General features: G+C 45.0%; 1 protein-coding gene across 1 annotated transcript in view; it reads right to left on the bottom strand.

The window, feature by feature from the left end:
* Nucleotides 1–575: 575 nt before the first annotated feature.
* Nucleotides 576–26,843, bottom strand: part of LOC115321374 (phosphoglucomutase-2) — a 60,899-nt gene continuing 34,631 nt past the window's right edge. Inside the window, exons 8-16 of the mRNA XM_029981584.4 lie at nucleotides 22,823–22,920; nucleotides 20,495–20,589; nucleotides 15,631–15,713; nucleotides 15,163–15,256; nucleotides 13,667–13,796; nucleotides 12,151–12,253; nucleotides 10,101–10,187; nucleotides 6,402–6,541; nucleotides 576–1,019 (exon numbers count right to left, since the gene is read on the bottom strand). Coding sequence (XP_029837444.2) covers nucleotides 917–1,019; nucleotides 6,402–6,541; nucleotides 10,101–10,187; nucleotides 12,151–12,253; nucleotides 13,667–13,796; nucleotides 15,163–15,256; nucleotides 15,631–15,713; nucleotides 20,495–20,589; nucleotides 22,823–22,920 — 933 coding nt within the window. The 3' untranslated portion in view covers nucleotides 576–916. The remainder of the gene's footprint in view (nucleotides 1,020–6,401; nucleotides 6,542–10,100; nucleotides 10,188–12,150; nucleotides 12,254–13,666; nucleotides 13,797–15,162; nucleotides 15,257–15,630; nucleotides 15,714–20,494; nucleotides 20,590–22,822; nucleotides 22,921–26,843) is intronic.

Genomic DNA, 26,843 nt, shown 5'->3' with positions numbered 1-26,843 from the left:
GATTACAAAATTATTCCAAAAAGTGATTGACTACAAGTAATTTGATTACTTGTGGTGAGTACCGTACAAGTCTGCCACCAAGTTACATTAAGTTGGAATGTCCAAGTCGGCATGTGGCAGTGCTAAGGCATATTGAGATGCCAAATCGTGATTCCACTCCAATGGGGCCACTTCTCTGCAGTGCACTACTGCATGGGGAGAAGCCCACTTTACGTAGCAAACTATAACCCACGCAACCAGACTTCAAACAATAAGAGCTATTGTAAAATTTTCGGGTACTGTCAGCCTTCAATATAGAAAGTTTTGAAAGTTTAAACGGGCCGATCGTAACAACCCAAAGGTGTAGTGGGGGCAGACTTCTTAGTTTCAGCATTGAGAAAGCAAAACGACTATCTTCTGGTGCAATGGTGACGCAGATTCCTCACGTTTTGGTGACACATATAAAGAACAGGGTAAGCACTTTAGCGGAAGTGCCACAGCAATCACCTCACTCCATTTACGTCCAAGTATGATGCTAGTGTCGAGTTTCAACCTGTGGCAGTTTGCTAAAAAAAATGCACGAACTAGCACAAGGATGCAGTGCGACACTTTATTTCCTTTCCTTTCTAATAAAATAGGCTCATAATGCATATAATATCTATTAAGTGGGCAGGCGTCAGATGCCTCTAAAGGGGTCTTGAACTTTCAAAGACGAAAAAATAAAACTTTAAATAGAATTACGACCCTGTTGCTTAAGCACAATCCACCGGAACACAGGAGAATGGAACAGACTCACGCCGCAACGTCCCGTCGCCAGAAACGAATCGTAGGTACTCGAAAAGTGGAAACAAACAGTCCGAACAAAACTAAACAGATGAAGATTGAAATTCGGCATTAGTCGTCTCCGGACAACGTCTCCTAGCGTAATTTCACTCCGTTAATCGGCCTTTGGAGATATGTTGTTCAGTTCTGGCTGGAAGAACTCGTTGACCATCAGCTTCACAATCTCCTTAAGCTCGGCATCCATGGCCTTCCATTCCCTGGAACAGAGATGCGGGCATGAGCACTTGGCAGAAACCCTGTAGTCGCAGTCACGCCGCTTATACATCGTACAAAAGCTGTAAACATAACGGCAGAATTATTTGCGGGCGCACCTCGAGGACGTTTGATGCACGTTCGCTTCCTACACACTTCGCACACGTCTGCAAACAGTATGAAGTATTAGTGGCGTGACCGTGGCTTAAAAGCTGGTTTTCACGTTGCTTTACGAAGGCTTATGACAGGCAAATACTACACTCGGCGTCGTCTAGGAATTTGTGCCAAATGGTGAAGCTTAGCGTACCTTCCGCAGCGTTTCAACCCTGTCAAAGCTAGTTGCGCGAGTGCATTCAAGTGAGACACGAGACAAAGCCGCATGCGCCCTTACAGCAATGTGGGGCTGCAGCACCGTGGAAGCCACGCTAGTCTTGGCAGTATAGCGCGAGACGGTTAATGCCAAGTATAGGGAATGTGCCGGCACACTGCCGCCATCTATCAATAGCCCTGGAAACGCCTCCGATTTGCATATAACTAGACCGAGGGTTTTAAAGTATCTGCAAGATCAAATGTACGCATTACAGTGCAATCCACTTATAACGATAATGAAAAACCCGAACATTCAATCGTTTTAACTGATTATCGTTGCATCTGGACTAGAATCTGATCATTTCTAGTGTAAAAATAAATCGTTATAAGCAGCGCATCATTATAAATGGATTGCACTGTACCTATGAGAAATGGATGCTTAAAACATTGTCCAAAATTATTTCGAACTCACAGCAAAAAAATCCAGGGTTGCCGGATACACCTACGTGTTCTCTCGTAAGCAGCTACTATCTTTGTTTGCATTTCAGATATGGTGTACATCTGGTTCCAAGTTTCTAGCCTTTTGCACATGTACACAAACAGTCAACTGCTACTCTCGCATCTCAGGCAGCATCTCTTGTACCCGCCACTAGGATACATCCCAGGGCAAATTGCTCGCACAAAAAAAGGTTATGGTCTCGTGCTTGCATCATCATCTAAAATGTAACGAAATATCGTACACCGTTGAGCAAACCACTTTTTTTTGTCAGTCAAGTCTGGTTCAGACCGTTGCATTGCTCCCATTCGGAGCGACCGAAATGACAGTAACGACAAAGTCACCGGGAGAACTGCGCACCGCACACAGTGTGCCAAGCAATGCAAAAAGTAGCTTCGTGAAGCAATCACGAGTCAAGGTTGTCCCGGTGTTTTGGTTGCTGGTCCTTTTAGTTGCTCTGGATGTAGCCGACACAAATAAGTGAACCAGCCTCACAATTACAGTGTTGTCATTGCAAAATACTTTTTTTACAAAATAATAGTTTTTGCGAGCAGTTATTAAACGGAAACCTTTGACGTGGCGGTTGTATGCAGCCAACCTTTCAAAGAACACTGTTTGTGGAAAGCAGAAACTGCCACTTGTTAGCGCACCGGCCTTTCGTAATTTACAGTTCCCAAGCTGGCATCCCAGGAGTTTTCCAGAATTGCCTCGTTGGTTTTCCCACCTCCCAAATTTCCTTAACTATCCCCGATCCTAAGTAAAATGTTTTTCCAGGTAAAGCACTATCCATACCTTAACAGATCCAAGTTTTATATCGATGTGCAACTACAGTAATCCTTCACTATAACAAAGTCAATGGGATAGCAAAAATATTCGATATAAGCAATAATTCAATAAAAGCGATAAAGCCAAAAAAACAGTGCCAGCAGCTTGATTGCGGACAGGAACACGGCGGAACACTCCGACAGTACATTTAATCAAATAAACCTTGGTTAGGAACATCTTGCAGCAAGTTTACAGAGTGAAAAAATAATTAGGTGGAGTTTGCTGATGATTTCATCCGGGAATCAGTTCTCCTCGAACTGCTCCAAGCATCACAAAACACTGTCACCGCCGCTGCACTCCACTTTGTTTCAAAACAGCTGATTCGCGTCTCCACATTCAACAGTGCTTCCCGAGGTGCCTCTCCGACGTCGCTTTGTGTTGACCCTGGCCGCAAGCAAGGTCTACGATTGCAGCATTTGTGGCAGGAGCAACAATGGGAACGTCCGCACTGACAAGCGCAAACGAATCAAAGTTATCCTTGGTGGCTTTGCCAACATGTTTTCACATACTACTGTAGATGTCGTTGCAGCTTTGCAAACCGAGCGCAAGCTCGGCAAACGTGCTGACGAAAGAAAATCCGACGTGCGCGAAGCAGTTGGCAATATCTCCGCTTCGGGTCGCGAAGGCGCTTTCTCCTGCATGAGAAACTTTCCGAACCTGCCCAATATGCCTTGCTTGTTCTGCAAAATGGTGGCCAGTGTCAAACAGCTGATGCCGGAATGTTGAATTCTTTGGCAATTTCTAACTTGAGCCGGCCACTTTTCTCAACCTCAAGCGACTTTCGTTAAACACTCCCAATCTCACATACGACGAGACGTGCGTGTGCATTTTGTATGCCGCAGGCGCGCACGTCGAGGTCTCCTGAAGGGATGGTTTCCTCCAAGCTCAATCGCTCCTTTCACCCGATTCCAACAAAAGTCTAGCAATGTCGGCCGCGGGCGCCTTGAACAGCTTCGGAACGTTCACGCTGGTCCCGCTGCTCCCTGCCAGCGTCCCGGCGTCGGCACATCGGCATCAAAAGCGGTGCTTTGCCAGCTCTGCGCGCTCTGCCCTCCGTCACCCATTTACTCCGTTTTCCCAGTTTGCTGTTTGCTTCGGTGGAGAAGGGGAGGGAACGCAAGGTTCTCCGTGTGCGCGTGTAGGCTTTTGTGCTTTCGGCACCGCGGCCCTCGTAATAAGCGTGGTCAACCGCTGATCCACTTCGAATAATCCGGTTAAAATGCTTGCATTTTGATCGGGGCCAGGCTGAACTTTAATACAAACAACTTCATTATAACGAGGGATTACTGTACGAGCCACATACAATATGTGCATTATTGTTTTACGAGGTCTGTGTGCTTTTGCACTGCTTTATTGCGTCAGTGCCGCGACCAGGAGAGGTTTCTGTAAATTGAAAAGTACTTCTGATTAAAGCACCATATTTTATGACGTACAGTCGAACCCAGATACATCGAATTCAAGGGGAACTGTAAGATAGTTTGATATATCAATAATTTGATATACAAAAATATGTTAAATTAAGCTCAAGTTGAAATTTCTGGTGTCTCTGCTAATACCGAAGGTCGCGACAAATGGTAGCTTACCAAATAAAGCATCTAAGAGCTGCTAAATACAGTAGAACGTAGTTGGCGGGGACAGCAAACACCGCCATGCTTACATGTGCGCTTGGCCGGGACTTCCACACCCCCCCCCAGCACAAACAAAATACGAAAATATATAAAAAAAAGAAAACAAAAACAAAAAAGTGAGACACACATTAAAAAAAAATTAAGTTTAGCAAGCAGCAAAAAAGAAAGTGCAAAAATTCAGGCTGCAAAAAAACAAAAGGCAAAAATAAAAAATAAAAAACGAGCAAAGCAATAACAACAAAAGAAAAAGGTAAACAAAGATGAGGTGTTCAAAATGTGATTGCAGAACGGTTGTTGTCAACCCACTCGACCTGCCCAAGACTTTGTTTTGCTTATTTTATTTTGGGGCTAGGGAGTCACGTAGCATCAGCAGTGTTCGAGAAAAGGGCGCATGCTACCGTTCTAACTGCGGGCACTCCCTGCTGCTCTCCCTGCACGCGTGCCCACATGCCCTTCCCCTTGCTTTTGCCATCCTCCATTTTTTTTTTTTTTTTTTTTCGGATTATTATTTTTTTTTTTTTTTACAACAGCTCCCCTTTTGCTGCATATCTTCCTATCTTTTGGCATGTATGCTGTCTTGGCGGTTTGCCAGCCAAGCAATGCAAGCGATGTGCTCGCCACCCGCGCAATAGGATCGCGGGAAAAACAACGGGCAGCCAGACTTCGTTCGCTATACTGAGTGTCCCCGCCATGGGAGTTCAATACAAAATGACAACGTCCCTATACTATTACATGTGATTTTCAAAGGGATGTTTGTTTGATATAAACAATAATTCAAAGTACCCGAGTGCGATATAACCGGGCTCGACTGTATAAGTTGCGGCTTTTTGTCCATATTTTTGTCTGTGTGTCTTGTGCAACGGTACAACTTATACGCATTTTTCTCTACAATTATAAACTTTAGCTGCACAAATTTACAGCAGTTTTATTTCTTGCTTGACTTGGTGAGACTATTGAAACTGGCTCTGCCTGGAGTATATATCGCGATCGCAATATGCATATGCGTGCTATCGATGTGGTCCTGCTACGCCCACAGTACAAGCATATAAGTGTGACTTATCAAAAACTGGCCTATATACCAACTTTTTGTGAAAATGTTTGTTTATAGGAGGTTGCAAATTACAGGGAGTACTCACTGGTGGCCATAGCTGTTCGTGCAACTGCTGAGCGTGCGCTGATGGTGAGCTTCCACAGTTCTTTTGCAACGTGCATTCCACACCATAAAGAGCCGGTCTTAGCAACCTATTAACGTGTGCTTGTTCTAAGCATGTGCTCTAAAGAGCACTCGCAAATATAGCATCCAGTGAATACTCCTTATACGACAATGCTAGTACTTAGAGATCGGAAAATGTGGTACAGTCAAACCCGACTATATCGAACCTGTTTACATCGAATTATTCCTTATATCGAACAATATTCGTGCACAGTAGTGTTCTAGTGGTAATATATAGTAAAAACTATGGTTGCATTGAACAAAAATAGCAGCCGCTACCGATATATCGAACTGCCAAGAGCGCCGTTTTGCTCTGCAAGCTGGCTTTCCCCAATGCGAGTGAGCGGTCGCACTGGGGGGAAGCCAGCTTGCAGAGCACGCTGGCTTTTTTTCTTTTTCCGGGCGGCCATGTCGATTGTTTGGAAAGGAAAGGGTGCTCCGTGATCGCTCTCCCCGCTTTGTCCGCAAAAGGGAGTATAATTTTTCTTCTGGGCGGTTGACGCGGCCGCCCGGAATAAAAAAAAAAGCCAGCCGCCTGCCTTAGGGGAGAGCCAACTTGCAGAGCAAAACGGCGTTCTGCAGGAGAAGGTGCTCCTGCTCGAAGGTGCTCCGTGCTATCGACATAGTTCGGCGCTGACATGGGGATATAGAAGGCAGCGGCCTCAGCATTTTGTAGTCCGTCGATACCGTTGAAAAATATTGTTATCGCGGATGCAATGAAGAAAAGCAGCGGAAGATGCAAGACTACCTATTTCATTGTGTAATACACCAGCAGAAAGTGGATTTTTGAGAGTCAAATTCATTAAAACTTTTATATCAAATTACCCACTATATCAAACTGGTAGACTTTTTTTGCGAGTTCGATATAAACGGGTTTGACTGTAATAGGAACAACGAAAAACTGTAGGGCACTCACGATCGTGGGACGTTCGGCTTGGTGCACAGCTCACTGTAATACTTTATCTTGGGCTCCGTGCCGCTGGTTCTAATGGTGATGACGCAGCCATTGTCGAAGTAGTATGTGATCATCTCGCTAGAGCTACTGGTGGGCAGCACCTAGAATGGCATTGGAAAACCTTGTCTGCTCTAACTTCTGTCTCCAGATACTCAACATACAACATGTGCTCCAACCAATGAAAGCACATTTCCAAAAAAGAAAGCGCTACTGTAAAGTTCCGAGAGAATGTCCGCCCCGAGAGATCACCCATCAGAAGATTTGGACTAAATACCTGTAATATAAAAATTCCAAAACATCACCCACCCCCGATTCCCATCGGACGACACGCGATGTCCAACAGGAATTGCATCAATCAAGCAATTTTGCTGAACCGGCACGTCTGGCAAGCGGGTTCATAGCGGGTTCATAGCGGGTTTTTGCATTTTTGTCCGCGATCTGCACACGCGCGATATCGACTCCCGTTACACGCGAGCTGTTCCCCCGTGTATGCTGCACCGTGAAATGCGAATCTGCTGTATCTGCAACTTGAGGCATCCGTTACCGTGACACAAATTGTAGAGGATTCCTGTGTTTTGTTCGCGATCTGTGCAGGCGATATCAATTCCATGTGAGCTGGTCCCACGTGTATACCTTCTGCATCGTAAAATACGATTCTGCTGCGTTCATGATCTGCAGTATTTGTTCCCATAACATACGAGTTTGTAGTGGATTCCCACGTTTTAGTCCGCGATCTGCACAGGCGTTACCGGTTCCCGTGACAGGCAAGATTGCAGTGGGTTCCCACGTGTTTATTGCACCCTAAAACTTGAATCTGCTGCATCTGCAATTTGTGGTATTCGTTCGCGTGGGATGCGAGTTTTCAGCAGGTTTCTGCGGGTCCTTCACACCATGAAAGGCGAATCTCCAGCGCCTGCAACCTACGGTATCCTCTCCCGCAACACAGGAGTTTGTAGCGAATTCCTGCATGTTTATTGCATCGTAAAACGTGAATTTGCGGTGTACGCAATCTGCCGTGTCAGTTCCCGCATCACACCGTTTGTAGCCTGTGCCAGGCTGTTCGTCATTAATTTTTGATAAAGTTTTGTTGTGGCATCCCCAAAAATAGCCCATCCCATGATTTTCACCATTTACCTCTTCATTTTGGGTGGGCGTTCTTTCGGAACTTTACGGTAGTTCTAAACATGCTTACGAATGAAATCGCAGGCACACGCACAATGCGGGGAGCTTGGCAGCTTGGCCTTCCCGCGGCACAGCCTTATAATGCAGCAAAGCCAATCGCCGCTGAACCACCACTGCCACCAGCCAAATGACACAAGCTGTTGACCCAATTTTTTCTTTTTCTTCCTTTATTTGTGTTATGGATACTTGGTCCACAGAGGGGGCCAAGGCAAATGGCGCAAGTGGCTTACAAGGCCTTAGCCCCCTCTTGGTATGCAGCAGTCATCATACAGATAAAAGTCTCAAAGGAAAAAGAACAAATACAAAAATACACCATACAGAAATTTCAAATAGCTCCAATAGCCAAATCCAATCACACATAATACCAACCTAAATGATTCATAACCAAAATCAATAACTTAGACACACTAAAAACAAAATTTTATACATTTTCACGGAATGGTTTAATAGTCTAAACACTAGAGTTATGTGCAATTTTATACTAGGGTCAATGGCCAAACATTTGTTGAATACAAGTTGCTAAAATGAGAAAGAAAAATTAGAATACAATAACACTTTTTTCACAATAACAGTGAATGAAAACAATAACAGTGTCTGTATAAGAAGGTGAAGAGGTGCTAACAAAATGTGAGAGCACTGGAAAGATTTGTTATACAATCTCGTTTAAATTCGGATGTCGGTACATCAAAAACTAACTTGACTTTATCATGATTCAAAATTGTTGCTGTCTGGAAAGCTAAAGTTTGTCCTCCATAACTCATTCTTATTGTAAGTAATAATGTAACAGTGGCACTGCATGCACATTTGACTGTGTGCCCCCCCGCTCCTCTCGCTTACTGTCCAGATTTCAAATTCTCCTGTTGGAAAACAATGCTCTTGTAGCATCTTTTTCCCTTTTTTCATTGCAAATATTCAATGCTCAACTAAGATCATAGTAAAGAGCACATTGACTGATGCATGTTGAAAGCACGCCCAAACCTCTCGCTAAAATTACCCATTTTAAAAATGCATCCCATAGCTAGCCGTATGATGGAGCGGTGCACAGCTTTAGGGAGTTCTGTCGGGACATTTAGGGCAGCATAAATTGAGAGGAAAACTGTAAACATCTTTAACTTTGTATGTAGAGAGCTGAAATGTCTGTCTAACATATATTTTAGTGAGTTTTACATCAAAAATTTTTAAATTGTAGCTCTGCTCTTGTGCAGTGAGAATAGCAGCGCGGATGATTGGTTAGTGCAAGAGTCATTTTATATTCTCCTCTCAAACAATTCAGTCTTCACACTAAAGACGTCTTTCATGTTTTTCTAATTTTTTCACAAGAATGAGCATGCACTACAGTCACCGACCGATTTTTCAAACTCGGAGGGGACCCCTAATTGTCCGAAAAATCAAGTGGTCCAAAAAATCAATTTCAGCTATATTTTCAAATTTTCACGCATATTCTGCTGCGTATTGGCCACTTTCTACTTGCTTGATGTCAAGTTTAAGTTCTTGTGCAATTTCTGCTTTATATTGTTCACTTTTCACTTGTTTGCTTATCTGTTTGATCCCGGTGCTACGCTTTGTCGGCATGTTCATTGACACAAACAGCGAAGTTGAAGTTGCCGCCATTTGGCACTACTATTTGGAGACAACGTTTAGTCCACCCAGCTCGCTTCAATACTAAGCCTACCGGCAAAAAAAACCTTCGCGCTCAAAGACCACAAGAAAGGCAGACGGCTGCTCTTCTCGCTGTCGCACACGAAAGAACGGACCACGAGAACAACTGGAAGAACCATAAGAATAAGCAGACGGCAGCCATGCTGGCTATAGCGGAACCGTAAAACCCGGCTATAGACTCAACGCAGCTTGTTTATTGCGTAGGACATGGTATCGAGGCTACAGGGCAAAATCAAAACAACCAAAATGACGGCAACTAAGCTCGCAGTGCTATCGCGACAGCTGTTTTGTGGCTGTAAACTGAGGAAATCATGCAAATTATGTCTCAAATATCGAGCAATAAGCTTTATGACATCCAAAATTTCGGTCAGTGTTGTACATTATCTCTATGGGGTGAGTGACGGTTCAGCAAAAACGTCGCAATAATCGAACATGTCCGAAAAGTCGGTCGGCGACTGTATGTGCCAAACAATCCTCAGAATGAACATCATTGTATGCAAGGTCTATATGCCTTTGCACCACCTTGCTGCATCAGTGCAAAGACAGGAAAAGATTCCTCGGCTATTAATGAGCAAAGACAGCAAAAGAGCAAAGATTCCTCAAGGTCAGAACATTTGGAACCCCTGGCCTAGTTGAAGTGCATCAATTCCCTGATGCGCCCGATACATTCGGCTGAGTTGTATTCTTCTCTAATCACTTCAAATAGTGCTTTGTCATGCTTAATACAATTCCGAGGCTCACACTTATCTTGGTCCCAGGTCTTTAATTAGTAAAACACACACACACAGACTGAAAATAAGAATTGAATTTAGTACTCACAGCCTTTTTGTCTGGCTGCGTGTCATCGTAGCCGGTTGTAAGGTCCCTGACGTTTTTGATCTTGTAGGATCCCAGCCGAAGGTGGTACTGCCAGTGCGAGATGAGAAAAAATAAACGTTAATATGCACCAGGGTAAACTGCAATCTTAATATAACAAAAAAAAGCTCCCTCACAATAGTGTAATAAGAGTAACTTTTTTTTACTTTTACAAAACAAAGACAAGGGAAAGAAGCTGCTTATAATGAGCTAGACTGGTCCCAAGCCCCCAAAAATGCGGCAGCAGTGGACCACATTTTGAAATGCAGGCATGCATTTAACAGATTACCACCCCCTCCCCTCCCCCTCCACATTTAGGGCAGCATAAATTGAGGGGCAAGCAGTAAAACTAACCGAAAACATTTTTTAAAATTTGTATGTAGAGAGCTCCAATGTTTGTCATACATTATTTATTAAAAAGTTAAAACACCAACCAAGCCCTTCTATAGGGAACCTACGTTTCAAGGCCAATTCGGCCTCTTCTTCAGGGGCGACTAGGGCTATCGCCGTTGAGGAGCAGTGTCCTTTCCATTTTCTCCTACGGTGGATACCTGGTCTTCTTCATCTTCTACAGCTGTAGAAGATGAAGAAGACTAGGTACCCACCGTAAAAGAAAATAAAAGTATGCTGCTCAACGGCAACAGCCGTAGTCGTCCCTGAAGAGGAGGCCAAATTGGCCTCGAAACGTAGGTTCCCTATAGAAGGGCTTCGTTGGTGTTTGAACTTTTTAATAATTAATTACTCCCAGCCAGACAGTTCACTGTCAAATGTTTACTTTTAAGTTTGTCAAACATGTATTTTAGTGAATTTTACCATGCAAAATTTTAAATTGTAGCTCCGCTCTTGTGAAGTGAGAGTACCAACACGGATGATTGAGTTGTCCAAGAGTCATTCTTCTCTCGAGCAACTCAGTCTTGACACTTAAAACGTAATGAATGTTTTTCTAATTTTTAACAAGAATGAAGCTTCCCATAACTTCGAAATTTCACAATGTAAGTTCTACCACCAAAATACACCTTTGATAAAAATTTCAGCTTGTTATGCGAAGATACCTATTATTCCTGTACGTTAAAAAAAAATAAAAAAACACACTCTACACATTGAAAAAAAAAAAGGAACAAAAAAAACAAACGAAACAAGTTGTTGTTGGAATTGGACAAAAGGGTTGACAAACATACTGTTGCGGATAGAAAAGGCTTGACGAGTGTAAATTGAAAATAAAGGTTCAATCGGCAAACTTGTGCCAGAAACAAAAGAAAGAAAGAGCGTCGATAAAACAGCAGTGAACGTTGCAGCATCGACGGGACACTTGAGTAGCGCACGAGTCCAGCCTCGAATGTTCAGCAAGGTCATGTTGGCCTTCTTATGTTTTACACTTGGGGTAAGAGTAAACTCTAATCTTCTTGAAGCACAAAGAACCCTTCCTTCTTGGTCATGCACATGGCAACATCATGTAACATGCTCACTGATATATTGTTAATTTCAATATTTTTGATGCTAAGCTGGTTCAGAATGATCGGGAGAGCGTATTAATGTGCAACGGATACAATTTGTTCCGATAAATGGTACTTCATATTAACAGGGGTTATATGAAGAAAATTGCTTTCCTCAAGTCGTTTGCATCAGAGGAATGTTTGTGCAAAATATTATTACCCTAATACCCCCAGAGATAGTACACTTCAAATTTGGAGCGAATTCAATGAAAATAAGGTATGGGTTTACCTTTCAGAGTGAAACTGAAAAAGTAAAAAAAAAAAAAACATAATACCTACTGTAGCCAGACCTCGAATGCAATGGCTTAACAAAAACTTTCAGCCCTTCCACTCTAGTCAAGAAGGAAGAGCAGCCGAGCTGTACTATGTGCCGCTGTTGCTCATAGATGGCGGTAGCTGTCCAGAAGGTTGTGTCGAGAATTATTTGTCCTTAGACACTAAACTGGGCAAATTAGGCCTTTGCAGCTCCACAGTAAACATGAGATACGACGGTTATTAACATCGCACAAACGCTGCCCTACCGTATCCTTGCCCCGCTGGGTCCGTAGACGCTGGAACATCTTGCAGATCGTCGGCTGGTGATGGCAGATGTAGTACGAGTTGTTGCAGACATGGTATCCGTACCTGTTCATCGAGGTGTGGCATAAGTCCCAGTGTTGTCAAGGTGCAAGGAGCACAAGAAAAAACAATCTGCTCCGTGTTAAGGGGAGACTACAAAGGCCGGAAAAACTGGTTGACCCAGCCGTCGCACGAAACATATGTCCGCCCAAAATTAGGATATACATCCGCCCTCTATCTGGTCTTGTCCGCAAACCTACCTAAAGAACCAGATTTAATCTCCTTAAAATCAAGCCGCCCGTTTTATTTCGTTATCATACTCATGTTTCAACAGCGTATCATTAACAAAACAAAACTATTATATTTCTTTGCTGGAAGTGCGACATACAACTTTGCTCATAACCTTAGTTCACAGATTATGTAACGGTTCCACTTGAACAGAGGTACATCTTGCACCACTATATCCGTTAATGAAGAATCACGTAACTTTAACACGAGGAGCTTCAAAAATATTTTTCTGTCAACATTAGCATTCAATAACTCTTCCTTGCCACGCACCATCAAACTCTGGAACAATCTTCCTGATGCCGTTGTCTCTATTTCAAATCCAGGAAATTTCCACTCAAAATGAGCCACCAGTTTCATTACATAACTAACTACCGTGCATTCATTAGACAAAATGGTTTAGGTTGTATTACGAGATATTTGAGAGTTAAATTTATTATGCGTCTATGCATTACATTTGCTCTTATGAAATGCCTGAATTCTATGATTATTACGTATACATTTTTATGTCAATATGTTCTGCAGCATGTGCTCATAAAGTTTTGGTTCATTTCTCTTTTGTTAATTTTTTTTTTACCAAGCTGTATGGCACATATAATGCCGAAAGGCCTTTGAGGTATTTTGAATAAACAAATAAATAAATGCCCAGCGATGAGGCAGTAGCAAAGTCCCGTAAATAATGCGTTCATTCGAAAGAGTTCCAGGTAAATTCTTTTGTGCCTAAATTTGGTTTGTTTTTCTCACACAGCTTAGAGGCGCTCGTCCAAAGCATTATACAGTGCAATTTACTTATAACAATATAATGCTTATAATGATCACTTTACAGAGTTTCTAGACAAGAAACGACGACTTTGTATTCCAGATACAACGATAATCAGTTATAACGATTGCATTTTCGGGTTTTCTCATTATCGTTATAAGTGGATTGCACTGTAGTCACTAACAGAATGACAACAATTGGGCGTCTCTTTCAAACGCCTCCAGCATGCGCTCATTGCCTTTCGTCGTGCTTTGGCTGAGCATGCACACTTGAGGCGTGCGAGATGCCCAAGTGTTATCGAAGGTAGGACGCTTGCGCCGGAGGTGAGACGACTGAAGCTCCTCTCTACCTTAATCATCCCATCAGTAAATATAGTAAATTAACACAACAATAAACATTTTTCGGCCTGCAAGAAGCGAAAGCAAGAGTCCCACCTGTCGTAGACGGCGCAGAGCTGGTCGAAGAGAGTGAGGTTCTGCGTCTCCAGGTAGGCCACCAGCTGTGCCACAAACATGGCCGCACTGATACCGTCTTTGTCCAGGACAGTCGTTCCGCACATGTAGCCTGCAAAATTGAACGCACCACCCCTTCGAAAGGCTGCACCGACGGCAAGTCGCGGGGCTCGTCGACAACGAGAATCCGGGATGCAACAAGATTGTACAAGTGTTCGAAATGAAAGTTCTCCAACCGAAATCGCTCGCAGAAAGTAACAGAGGAGGGAGGCTTGTTATAATGCATCTCCACATCGCAACAGCAATGTGTTAAAGAATTATAACTCTAATTACTGGCGAGACCTGCAGCAGGACAGGCGCCGGCCAGACACCCCTTCGTTGCAGAGCCACCGCCAAGATCGTGGCACGACAGTTTCACGACGTCATCGGGTGGAAATCGAGGGACCACATTTGAGGATGCGGTAAACGCACCAGTCGTTAATGCATTCTAGGCAACATGGTGCAAGAAAAACCATATTGAGACAAAGTGTAGCAAATGACTAGAGCAACCGGATGTCGTTCAGGTTTTAGAAGCCACAAAAAGACTGTGCCATCCTCAAGAACGAGTCTCTCAGTACATACGGTAAGTCTTATACATTTAGTAACATCGATGGGCCCCATATTTAAAGGTGCATCAAAACATAGCCACAGTAAAACCTTGCAAATACATTTTCCGCGAGCCTGCAACACAAAGAGGTGTGATTTAGAAAAATGTAACAACTGACACACATTTGGGCTCCAATAGATAAGACAAGTAGCAGCTCTCTCGCAGTAATTTGTTCTGCGCTGACTTTCCCGGCCGTGGAGGACCGTCGTATACACGAGTGGATTTTTATTTTTAAAACTGTTACAGTGAAACCTGTTTAGAACGAACCCACGTACAGCGAATTATTGTCGATATCGAACCGACGGAAAATTTAAATAAAAATGCATGTAAAAAGTATGCTGTATAACGAACAACATACTGGCTATATCGAACGTTTCCCCCCTGCAAGGCTTCCAAAAACGCAGAGACATTCGTCTTCTAGCCTGTTCTCCCCCCCCCCCCCCCCCCCCTTCCCAAAAAAAAAACAAGTAGGAAAGAAAGAAAATTTCAAAAGCTCAAGTTGCGAACAAAATTTAGCGAAGAGGAGCGATTTAGAAGGGGAGAAAGCTAAAAAATACTCTGCACAGGGGAAAGAAAGAAAGAAAAAAACTTTTCAGTGCGTTGTTACGAGGCAGAAGTGAAGATATGAGAGAGAAAGAGAAGCTCTCGCCTCACAACGAACTCATCGTGGAAGTTTGTTGTAAATGTTTTTTGCTATATCGAACTTCTTGCTATATCGAACTGAGGATAGCGTTTCCTGCTGTTCGTTATAAACGGGTTTGACTGTACTACTTTAAATAATTTCCGAGACCGTCATCCCAAACAGAAAAGGAGCATTGAACTGTGTGCTTACCGATAGCTTCTTCAAAAGCTAGCAGCACAGTCTTGCCCTCTTTGATCAGGTTGTGTGCTTTGTTGCACATCCATTTGAAGCCTGTCAGAGTTTCCTGCACAAGACGGAAGTCAGCAGTGAAAAGTTTCGCCTTTCACTGTGAAAGTTTCACGATGTAGGTTTTAGAAAACAGGTTTCAAAAAGAAATACTGGAAGCAATGAAGGTGGCAAAGTCCCAGACGACAATGCTTAAAAAACAAATAAGAAAAAATACTAAAAACGTGCAAGTTTCAACAATTACCTTCCAGTTTCAAAAAGTAGGTTTAGTCAAGCAGGTGGGCTTTAGCGAGAGTTCCACAATGTCAGCAGCCCAAAATAAAATCACAAAAATCAGGCACATCACAAGAGAAACACTGGCAACTATCACTCATGCACCAAGAGAAAGTTGGGGGGGGAGGGGGAGAGAATTTTAATAAAATAGCAACATACCACAAAGTTGAAGCCTTCTTTTGCAGCAATGGCACTGAGAATTTTGGAAGACACGGTGCTGGAAATCATGTAAGCATTCTTGGCTGAAAAAAAAAAAAAAAAAGAAACATTTAAGCTAGACTACAATGATGCAACATGACCACTATGCAAAACCAAACCAAAAATAGCAATCATTCGGAGTTACTATCACTAAGACACAAAAATAGGCTTCAACAGCTATAGCCTGGGTTCTCGGACCTGGTTCCTGAGAAGACCTTCATGGACTTCTGAGCGCACAAAGCTTCTTGGCCGTCCCTGCCCCTATAAGTTGAGTGTTTTCCCAGTTTAAGCACTACTTTGGAGAATCCTTTGATGCACAACTACGAGCCAAACACCCTCTAATATGTTCGTTATTGGTTGCAGGCTCTGTAGGCCCCTGAACTGTTTTACAGCATCAATGTGTAGATTATAAAGGACCATAGAGCTCCTTTAAAATCTCAGATGCTGCTTAAGGCTAACCTACAGAATTGTCTTCTGCCAGGCAGAAAGCCGGTTACCAGTTTCCTCCCCTCCATTTCCTCTCGCACTCTTCTGTCCTCCTCTACCAACAGGAGAGGGTCCCTGAGCCACTCACCACAAAAAGGAGAAGGGTCTCCCTCTTTTTTGAATGGAGAGGAGGAAATGAGGGAGCTTGCTTCTTTCTGGTTGCTTGTCTGCCTTCAAAGCTAGAAACAATATCGCCCTGCAGGCACTGGTTGGGACTGCCCATTGCATGTGGTTCTACGAGACTCAATTTCTTCTATCCCGGTGTTTATGCGTCTTCAAAGGGAAAACTTTAATTGTTCTGCTATTCATCTTTTGCTGCCTACTTTTTGGGTGCATTTGAAAACGTGGTAGTGGTTTGGCACGTCGCCGAGTAATCGACGCATGGTCTTCGAACTCAACAACACAGTAAGCGCCGATTTTGTGAAATTCATGCTGCCGGCGCCGCCAGGGGTGCCGACTTTTGAGAAGTATGTAGGGCACACAGGCTACTGAAGTAAAATGCGCGACACAAACAAAAGGCAAGCTCTTCTTTTTGTAGTAGATAATTTGTTTCACTTTATGCGCAAACGAAATCAAAGCTATGAGCACGTTGCCCCAAATGATGCTTGCACTGCACGAGCACGCATGCTTGGCAAGGGATGCCTGCCGAAAAGTCGGTGCTCAGTCTTGCTGGTACACTCGCGCTTAAACTGAAACAGTACAGAATCGTTGCGGTTTCACAATATTTCTGTCATTTGTAATTACAGAGTGTAAAAGAATATCAGAAATAAAAGACATTTCATCTAACCGTGCACAGCCAAAAAATTGTGTTATGTGACATTTATGACTACCGTAGTTACTAGATTCGTAACGCCACCCTTTTTTTCCCATCCACTAAAACGGTACAGCTTTTCATAAGAAACGACACTTTATCTAATGAAATACAAAAATAAATAATACAAAGAACTTAAAAACAAACAAGGAGATACTTATAGTTGGCTCGCCACATCCCTTTAGACAGTCCACTGCGTTGCCACTGTCACTCACTTTCGCTGCAACTCGACAAAGAAGGAGAGTCCTCTGTGCCGCCGCTCCAGCTGCTGCCCGCGCTACTTCGTGTATCCCGCAGAATACCATCATCAAATCCATCATGTGGTTCGTGACACAGCATTTCTCGTAAGAATGCACAACAACATCCAGGGGCAAATCCAAGGGCGGGGGCGACGGGGGCGGCCACCCTTCCCCCAAACCAAGTCGACCCCCCCCCTCCCTCCTACTCGGAGGGTAATTCACATGGGTGGACCTCCCAGTGCACGAGAAAGAATGGGAATATAGTATCTTTGCAAATTTTCCGGCCCCCCTCCCCATCCCCCCTTCCCCCCCCCCCCCCAAAACGGAGTTCTGGATCTGCCCCCGACAACATCAGCTCAGATCCTCTTCTAAGTGCCTGCGATCCTTGTTGCAACTGTTAAGGGAGAAGCTTTTTGCAGCCTTCCCGTCAACGACTTCTTCCAATCGTGGTTCCGGATAATTCTTTGTATAGTTTCCGCAAGTTGTTTTTAAAGGGCTTATTTACGGAGACGTCGAAGGGGAGCAGCAGTGAGGCCGTCCGGCCTGGTACGACCACAGAGTCGCAGTTGTTCTTTTCTAGTTCCTCCTTTGTCTCCGGGCAAGGTGTCCGCAGAATGCGTCAAGCACAAGCGTCGACTTTGTGCCTTTGGGTCTCGCAGGCAATGCTCCTGAGCGTCTCTGCCAAGATCCCTGAATCTAATCGAGCATCAGTTCTCTAATTATCCATCCCTTCTCCTGGGCTCGAACGGCGATGCCCTAGGGAAAGGTTTCGTCTTTTGGCATGTTTTTTCATATTAGGATGATGTAAGGTGGCAGCTTTCGGCCGTCAGCACGATGGTCACCCGCTGCTTTTCATAGCAGGTAGTACAAAGTCTCACTTCCCGAGCACCAACTTCATTCATTGCCAATGTTCTTGGCATATTGGTGTACACGAGAGTCTCGTCGGCACTCCCAGTTAGATCAAGTTCACAGAAGGTCTCTCGGGGCATCTTCGTGACATACCGCTGAAAATTTACGAGCTTCTCTTCAAAATCGACCGGCAGCTTTTGGCATATCGTGGTTCTGCATCCAAGAGAAAATCCGTTTCTCTTCATTGTTCTTTCCACCCATCCTTGGCTTGCGTGGAACGCCGTGCGGGGGATCTACAATCTTAACGTTATCTCCATTGCTTTCTGCCGGATTGAGACTGCCGCGACAGCAAAGCCGCCTCATCTCTCATTGCGGACAAACTCTCAAACCCTTTTCCCAAGTTCAGGGTGTCGGCCCTTGCGTGGTCCTGTAAACTTCTCGCGGGTTGCGGCACCCTCGAAGGCCTGTGTCCATTGTTTCCGCCAACGGACCACGCCAGCCCTGTCAATGTCGAAGTGCTCGGCGACGCTGTGGTTGCTGTTTGCCTCCACAAACTCGACCCCAGTTTGTTTAAACTTCAGCTTGTATGAAATCCGCTTCGCACTCATGTTGACTCTCTCAAGTCTCTCGAACTAGGCAGACGAAAGAGAGATGGCTCTCACGCAAAACTCCAAGCCTAATCGCAGTTGGCAAATGCTGCGCACCAATACGGCTAGGCTAGGCAATGTACCCGCGCTAGCACTGTTTGGACATCACATGCCACCATCTGTAAACTGGTGTTTAAACCGAGCACCAGCAATGTGAGTGATGCACACTGCAGCACGCCGGCACTCGGAACTGACAGAGCACCAGTAGCACGGACGATCGCGCTTGTCTCCATCTATATTTCTCTTGCGTACAAAGGAAATGCTTACATTCACGTGCAATCTTTTTTTTTTTTTTTTGTATGTCTGTTTTGAAGACGGGGGGGGGGGGGGGGGGGGTGCTTAGAATCGTGAAAATACGGTACATACTAGTTTACGGCGATAGCAGTACTATACCCTTTTTAAAAGCATGAGCCACCTAACAACTGCTTAGCCAATTATCAAAATCCGCCATTGTTTGAGCATGAATTCTGAGAACCTAGTGAACACAAGGGCTGCGCCAGCACCCGGCATGAACTCTTCTCAGCTCGCAACGAGGACAAGCACCGCGTTGGCACTCGGCAAGCGCCCGGATCCGTCGTAAGCTCCGTGCCCAAGAAATGGTGGCCGCCAGTGTTACTCGATGGGGTATTGAAAACAGTCTGTTATGGGGACTTCCCAGCCGCTTTCGCCGTGTCAATGTTGCACCGGGCAAAAAACTCTATTTCACGTGCACTTGCACATGTAAGTGCACATTCAAGCCCACGACGCCAGGCGAAGTGCACACACTCGGCTCTTGCTAGGTGGCAGAGTCTTCCGATTCTTCTACAGTTGGCGGGAGACGCCGGTACACGTTTTTCACCGTAGAGCTTGATCTGCATGTGCTGTCGGATGTAAAGCAATGCACCGCTCGTAACGGTACCTGTCTTTATCTAGTCTTGGGCAGGGACTCGTACATGAAGTGTGTTCCCTTTGATACATACTTCGGTGGCCTCGAGGCTGTGACGTGTGTGATCGTGTGAATGAAGGATTTTCCCTTTATTACATGCTTCGGTGACCTCGAGGCTGAGTCGTGTGTGATCAAGTGATTGAAGGGTTGATGCACATAAAAGTGTGCGTTACTACGTACAATAACAGCCATCACTCACCGTCGTTTCTACGCAGACTGTGGCAAAAAGCTCTGCATCTTTAGGCGTTGAACAATACACAACAGAAATTTAGAAGCAAAAGACAGCAGCTTTTCTAGACCTTCTGACCAAACTTTCGCAGTATTGGCTAGTACCAAGTGTTGGAGAGAAAAAAGAACCATGTTTTTCTCACCACAAAAATAGACTACCAACAAACATGGTTGAAGTTGTGCACAAGAAGACAGAAACAAGAGAGAGAAGCATGTAGATGACAGACAAGCGCGCTCGTCTGTCGTCTATACGCGTTTCTCTTTGTTCCAGCCTTTTGTGCCAACTCTAATTGTGTTCAATCAGTACCGACTTGCCCAACTGACCACCTCACTATAGACTACCTATGCACCGCCAAATATTTAATCTTTGCCCAAATGTAGAGCTAGCAGTTAGGACCAGATGCGAACGTTTCCACAGTAGTCGTTATCTGATACAGTCGAATCTCGTTAATTCGAACTCGAGGGGGACCGAAAATTTGTTTGAATAAAGCAAAGTTTGAATTACCGGGAGTTTTCTCCCATAGAGACACATAGGACGGGACCTGCATGTTCTTTTGAATTATCCAGAAGTTTGAATTAAGTGGGTTTGAATTAACGAGATTTGACTGTACAAAAGTTATCAGCGTTTCAGGCTACTCACCTGGCACATCGGGATTCTTCTCTCGAAAGCAGCGCCAAAGCCACCACCCAAGCAGGCTGCCTATCTCATTGCCCGTGAAGACCTTCCACTCGCCACTGTGACATAAAGAACAAAAGAAATAACAAAGTTGGCTTCATTGATGTATTTCACATAAGGGCCTTCTCACAAAAACATAAAAATTAAAAAAAAAAATTTAAAAAAATTTGGGAGGGGGGGGGATTTAAAGTAACGAAGAGAACAGCATTCACCGTGGTTTGAGAACTCGGAAGAGAAAAATGGAAACAGAAAGGAACAGCACAATATAAAGTCTCAGACACTGCTAAGATTATACACCAGAAAACAGCAAAAAATAATACAGGGTGCTCACAAATTCTTTTTTTTAGAAGTTTTTTTTTTATTTGAAGAATAAACTATGCATAGCCAAATGCTCAGTTTCCACCCAAATTTTATTGCTAGCGGTCAAAAAGAACAACTTTTGAACCAGATAATGATAAGCCTTGAAACTTCTGGTCCGGACCGTAGCCCTCCACTTGGTTGGAGAGCGTTTGACAATGCAGAGTTTGTTTCTGCAATGAAAACAACACGGCAAATATTTTTTTGAGACGCCCTGTAAATGTTCAACAAGAAAAAAAAAATGACAGCATCTCCACGTGGTGAATGATGTTGATTGGGGCAAAGCTCTGATGGTGCTGATGATACTGATTTTGTTCAGAGGTAGTACTGATGGTGCTGTTTTTTTTTTTTATTGCTCATAGGTAGTGCTGAGTTCCGGGTTCCGTTGGTATGGAATGTGTAACATGGAACATGGCTATATATGCATTTGAGCATTTGACCACAGCGCCCTCTCGTCTATAAACGTTGAGCCAATGCATGCAAAGTTTAACGTGATTATATACACATTTGACCGCAGCGCCTTTTCCTGTATAGACGTTGAGCGGCTACATGCAACGTTTCATCCATGACATCCCCAGCTCTTGAGTTACAGTCGCCGACCGATTATTCGGACTTCGCTGGAATCGAAAAAAATGTCCGAATAATAGAGCAGTCCGAAAAATCAGCAGATTGAAAAACTTGCCTTTATTACTTCCAAGTGGGCTTAAAAAAGCCGTAAATAGTGCCTTGTTTCAGGTTCCGCCTGCGTGCCTTGTTTTAGGTTACGCCTCCGTTTCCGTTCGGCAACTTTCTGTTAGCTTGACAATCTCTGCCTTCTTTTCTAGCGTTATGGTCGAGTACTTTCTGCGCTTCTTAACTACAGATCGCGGCGGCAGAACAACATATGGGGCCATGACGTTCAAGCCAGCGTTTTCCGAACCAGATCAGAGGCGCAAATCCACGAGCGCAAAATGGCGACTGGCGACGCGAAGGAACGAAAAACAAAGCAAAATGATAATAATGATGATGATGATGACGTGCGGCTAAATGGGAAAAAAGGGCTAGCATAGCGTCACCTAGCGGTAGGACTCAGGAGTGCTCAAGTAGCGCTGCCAAACCAAGCCAATCCATCTGCAGCCAACATAGAATTCAAAATGGCCGCTTCTCGATGGTGTTTTCCGCTGATGGCTTGCAACGATTTTGTCCGAATAATCAAACTTTCGGACTTCAAGCTGTCCGAAACATTGGTCGTAAATATACACTATTTCTATGGGGTAAGTCACGGTTCCGCCTTTAGGTCCGAAATATCGAACAAGTCCGAAATATCAGAGTCCGAAAAAACGGTCAGCGACTGTACTACCAGATCTCAGAGCCCTCTACTCGTCCCGCAGTCGTGGCTGAGTGGTTAAGGTGATGGACTAGAAATCCATTAGGGTCTCCCCACAGCGGTTCGAATCCTGTCGACTGCGCAAACATTTTTTCTTTTTTTAAGAAAACAGATGAGATGGCAATCGATATGAGCACGGACGCCAGACAAGGCTAGACCCTAAGGAGCTTCGCCCCTAAAAAAAAAAGATGCCTTAGCAGTGATTGCTGTGCAAACATGCTAAACCCTTCTAAGGTAGAAGACGCCACAAAGATGGGAGACAAGGACTCAACAAGACCACACCCACCCTACAAATCAAAATTAAAATAGTGGATAGCCTGACAGATCACCACTCGCTTTTAGAAATATATAAAAAATGAAAGACACTTACAATTCTCTGTAATGTGAAATTAGAGTGCAGCTCTTGAGGAGGAGGAGGGGAGGGTACGCCCCCCTTCCCCTCCGTACCCTCCCCTCCTCCTCTTCAAGAGCTGCACTCTAATTTCGGTCAAAACCACCACTCGCTTCGAACTCAATATCCACTATTTGCACGTGCCTATAATATTATTATCAATTAACCGAGGCCTCACGTCGACTGCTGCTCAGCAACGGCCAGACGGTCCGCATCAGGGTCGTTGGCCAGGATGACTCGACTGCCCACATTGGCAGCAGTCATGAAGGACAGGTCCTGCAGGACGAGAGGCAGAACGGCTGTTAAAAACGCCGATCGTACACCTAATGTCATCAAGGGCTGGATATAGATCCCTCCATTAATTTCCTCCTGCAAGCTGCCATCTTTCTTCACTGGGCTGCGAGCTGCGTTCCGAGCACGTGAAATAGCATTCCTCCAAGAAGTGTCGCACACCATTTGTGCGTGAAGGCGCATATTTGGCACGGGTGACAAGCAATAGCTGCATACATAGCGAACGTAATGCCTGCAACGCTCTTCCCCTCGCGGGTCTACAGCGTCCAAAAACATGGTCCCTCGACCTCCACCCGACGACACCATAGAAGTGTCATGATGATTGAAACCTGATACCATGGTGGGAGAAACGGAAACTCGTGAAGGAGAAAGAAAAATGGACAGACGTCTTAATGCCGTTGTCACCAGCCACACTCCTGGCAGTGGCCACAGCAGTGGTGCTAAATGTAGCGGATGCCCGTTTAGGTGCGGGTCGCTCTTCGGCTTGTCCATTTGCGGAAAATTCGATAGCAAGGCGTTGGGACACCGCGAAGAGCGTGACGTCTGCTTTTGGTGGGACTTCTAGCACTGCCGGCGGGGTCGCAATTTTCGACACGACACGCCGGCGTCTGCGACGTCAGTCGTTGTCACTTCAGGGCCACTTTTGATGTACGGGTGGTATGGGATGTTAAACACACTGGTCAAAGACGTGTTCCAGACACCGTAATAGCGACACAACGAAAGGTTCTGAATGACCACGTGAAGAACAACTTTGCTCGGGGGCAACAGTTACGATCCCGTTGCACATAGTAGTAGTTTGAGATAGTAGTTAATCCATCGTGTACAAGAAAAGAGTGCAGAATGAAAGCAAGAATGAAGGTAGACCTGCCCTGTTTCTGCCGTTTTTCGTCCTTGCGTTTATTTGATGCTGTTTTCTCATACACAACTGCACATTATACCGAAAAAAACAACACGAAAATGTCGCAAACAACCACACAAAGCGTGCTGCTATTGATGGCGGTAGCTGCTACATTGTAGAAAAGCATGTTGAAGGAGCTTTCCCTTCAGCCAGCGTGCCGTAAAATGTTTGAAATGGGTTTTTTGCTTTAGGTGGAACTGATGTAGGAGACATGTGTGAGGAGATGTGTGCTTTGGTGGAACGATTGTGCGAGATTTTGCGTGTGTCGGAGAAGGAAGCAGAGATGTGCTCATTTTCGGCTGGAACACTCTTTCAGAACGGGGGCACCCGTGACCCCACCCCTCCGGCAGCTGCCATTGCAGCTGCCGGAGGGGTGTGGGGGTGACCCCACCCCTCTGGCAGCTGCCATTGCAGCTGCCGGAGGGGTGTGGGGGTGGGGGGAGCGTTGCTAGGGTGTATGTGGATGTAGCAGGAACGAAAAAAAGGCACATAGCGCTCTCCCTGTGATCACATGGTTTCTTCGGAACAGCAGCGGCCTACAGGGGGAAGGGGGGGGGGAGGGAGCAAGAGAGAGCTTTGCAGTGTGTGAGGAACGATGGGGAGAGGGAGAGCAGTACTTCTGCAGTAGACTGGTGTTTTACGTTCGTACACAAGCACTTTTTGCCAGGAAAAAGCCCTAATAGCTACCGCCTTAAAGAATTGACGGACAATCACACAACATATGCATATGGACAGCGTCTGCTGGTGCTACATTTCGATGATACTGCGTCATGACTGACTCCAAAATTCTAGCGATGTTGCGTTGCGCGGTGCCTCAAGTAACCTACAACCAATCACATGCAGAACAGCTAGCACCAAACACATTCTCGTGGACGTGCCACAAAAATCACTTGGCAGCACCGGCACGTCCTCTTCGCTCGGTAACACTCTCTTCTATGTGCAGCTTCATGTTTGTGCACAGCATGATCTTCATGCCGAATGCATTCCATCCTAACACCCAGGGTAAAACTTTCGACATCTACGCTTGGACGAAATTCTTTCTCACGAGTGCAATTATGCCGTCAAGCAGCCGCTGCTCGCTTCGACGTACTCTTTGGCTGCCCTCACGCGCAAAGGCTTAGAGCGCCGAGGGAATAGACAACCGAAGGTGAGAAAGAGCAGATGGCGAGGAGCGCTATCGCATGACCCCCAGCAAAAATCGCAATAGGCCAAACGCTCTACACCTCAACCTTGACTCTTATCGGCGAAAGGGCGAGGGTATCACTGCTGTACTCACCCTCTCCCGGCTCCAAAGCCACCTGCAATAAACGCGCACATGCTCCCTTCGTTTTCGGCAACACGACACTTGCTCACCACAAGCCCAGTACAGCGGACACTATAAAAGTAAGTACTACTATGAAAATTAAAAACTGCCTCTTGCCAATCTGCCATTCAAAAATATTTTGTACGACTGATGTAAAGGGAAAAGCAAAGATTGCAATTTTTTGAGGAAAGCAAAAACGGTAGATTTCACAGCAATTGGGCAGGGTGGCAACAAGGTGTCGAGTTGTTAGTGCCAAAAATCCATAATCGCATGAGAAAACATTTAGTATGTGGCAACGCACGATACATTCATCATCGAGGAATCCTAGATGCATGTCATCAAAGTCACGGGGCACCGTCGTAGACGTGACATAAAATGTGAAGGCGAAAAAACCTAGATTCTTGTAAAGACAAAAAGCATGCACCTAGGTTTGGGTGGGACCAGATAGAGTCAAACCCGTTTATATCGAACTCGCAGAAAATTGTCTACCAGTTTGATATAGCGGGTAATTTGATATAAAAGTTTTAATGGATTTGACTCTCAAAAATCCACTTTCTGCTGACATGTTATGCAATGAAATAGTCTTGCATCTTCTGCTGCTTTTTCTTCAATGCATCCGTGATAACAATATTTTTCTACACTATCGACGGACTCCAAAATGCTGAGGCCGCTGCCTTCTATATTCGCGCATTAGCGTCGAACTATGCCGATAGCACGGAGCACGTCCGAGCAGGAGCACCTTCTCCTGCAGAGCGCCGTTTTGCTTCGCAAGTTGGCTTTCCAAAAAACGGACAGCTGCATTGGGGAAAAACCAGCCAGCAGAGCAAGCGGGTTTTTTTTTTTCTTTTTTCTGTTCCCGGCGGCTGCGTCAATTGCCCGGAAGAAAAAAATTATATTCTCTTTTTCAGATGGAACGGGGAGATGGAGCACGGGTCACCCTCTGCCCGCTCTTTCCGCAAAATAATTTTTTTTTTCTTCCAAGCGATCGACGCGGTCGCTCGGGGGAAAAAAAAAAAAGCCAGCGTACCCTGCAAGCTGGCTTTCTCCCAATTCGCCGATCGCATTGGGGGAAAGCCAGCTTGCAGAGCAAAACGGCACTCTTGGCAGTTTGATATATCGGTAGCGGCAGCTATTTCTGTTCGATGTACCCGTAGTTTTTGCTATATATTATCACTGTAACATTACTGTGCACAAATACTGTTCGATATCAGGCATAATTCAATGTAAACGGGTTCGATATACAGTCGAACCTGCTTATAACGAACCCGGTTAGAACGAATTATGGTCTATATCGAACACACAAAATTTTAAGATCAATATTCATGAGAAATATACTTTCTATAACGAACCACACATCGGATATATCGAACTGCGAGCGCCCGCTACCGCCCCCGCGGAAGCGCTCTGGCTTCCCTGCCATGCACGGAGCGACAGAGGACAAGAGAAAACCAAGAAAAACACGATGACCCTTGAGAAGATGAGTCACAACACCGACTGCGAACGCCCGCAACTGGCAACCGCGGAAGCGCGCTGGCCAATGATAGAGCAAGCGTGCAATGACGTTCTGATGACATCATCCTGCAGCCGTACCAGGCCGGACATGGCTCTCTTGTTCCTAGCGTTTTGCCGAGGAGGCTCGTTGTTCTTTGTGTCCTTCCTGTTCCCGCAAGAGATGGCGACCAAGGTGCATTCATCGTTACCGTTCTC

Source organism: Ixodes scapularis, unplaced genomic scaffold, assembly GCF_016920785.2.
Source record: "Ixodes scapularis isolate PalLabHiFi unplaced genomic scaffold, ASM1692078v2 PGA_scaffold13__105_contigs__length_92229423, whole genome shotgun sequence".
NCBI lineage: Eukaryota > Metazoa > Arthropoda > Arachnida > Ixodida > Ixodidae > Ixodes > Ixodes scapularis.
This window is presented reverse-complemented; position numbering and strand designations above follow the sequence as displayed.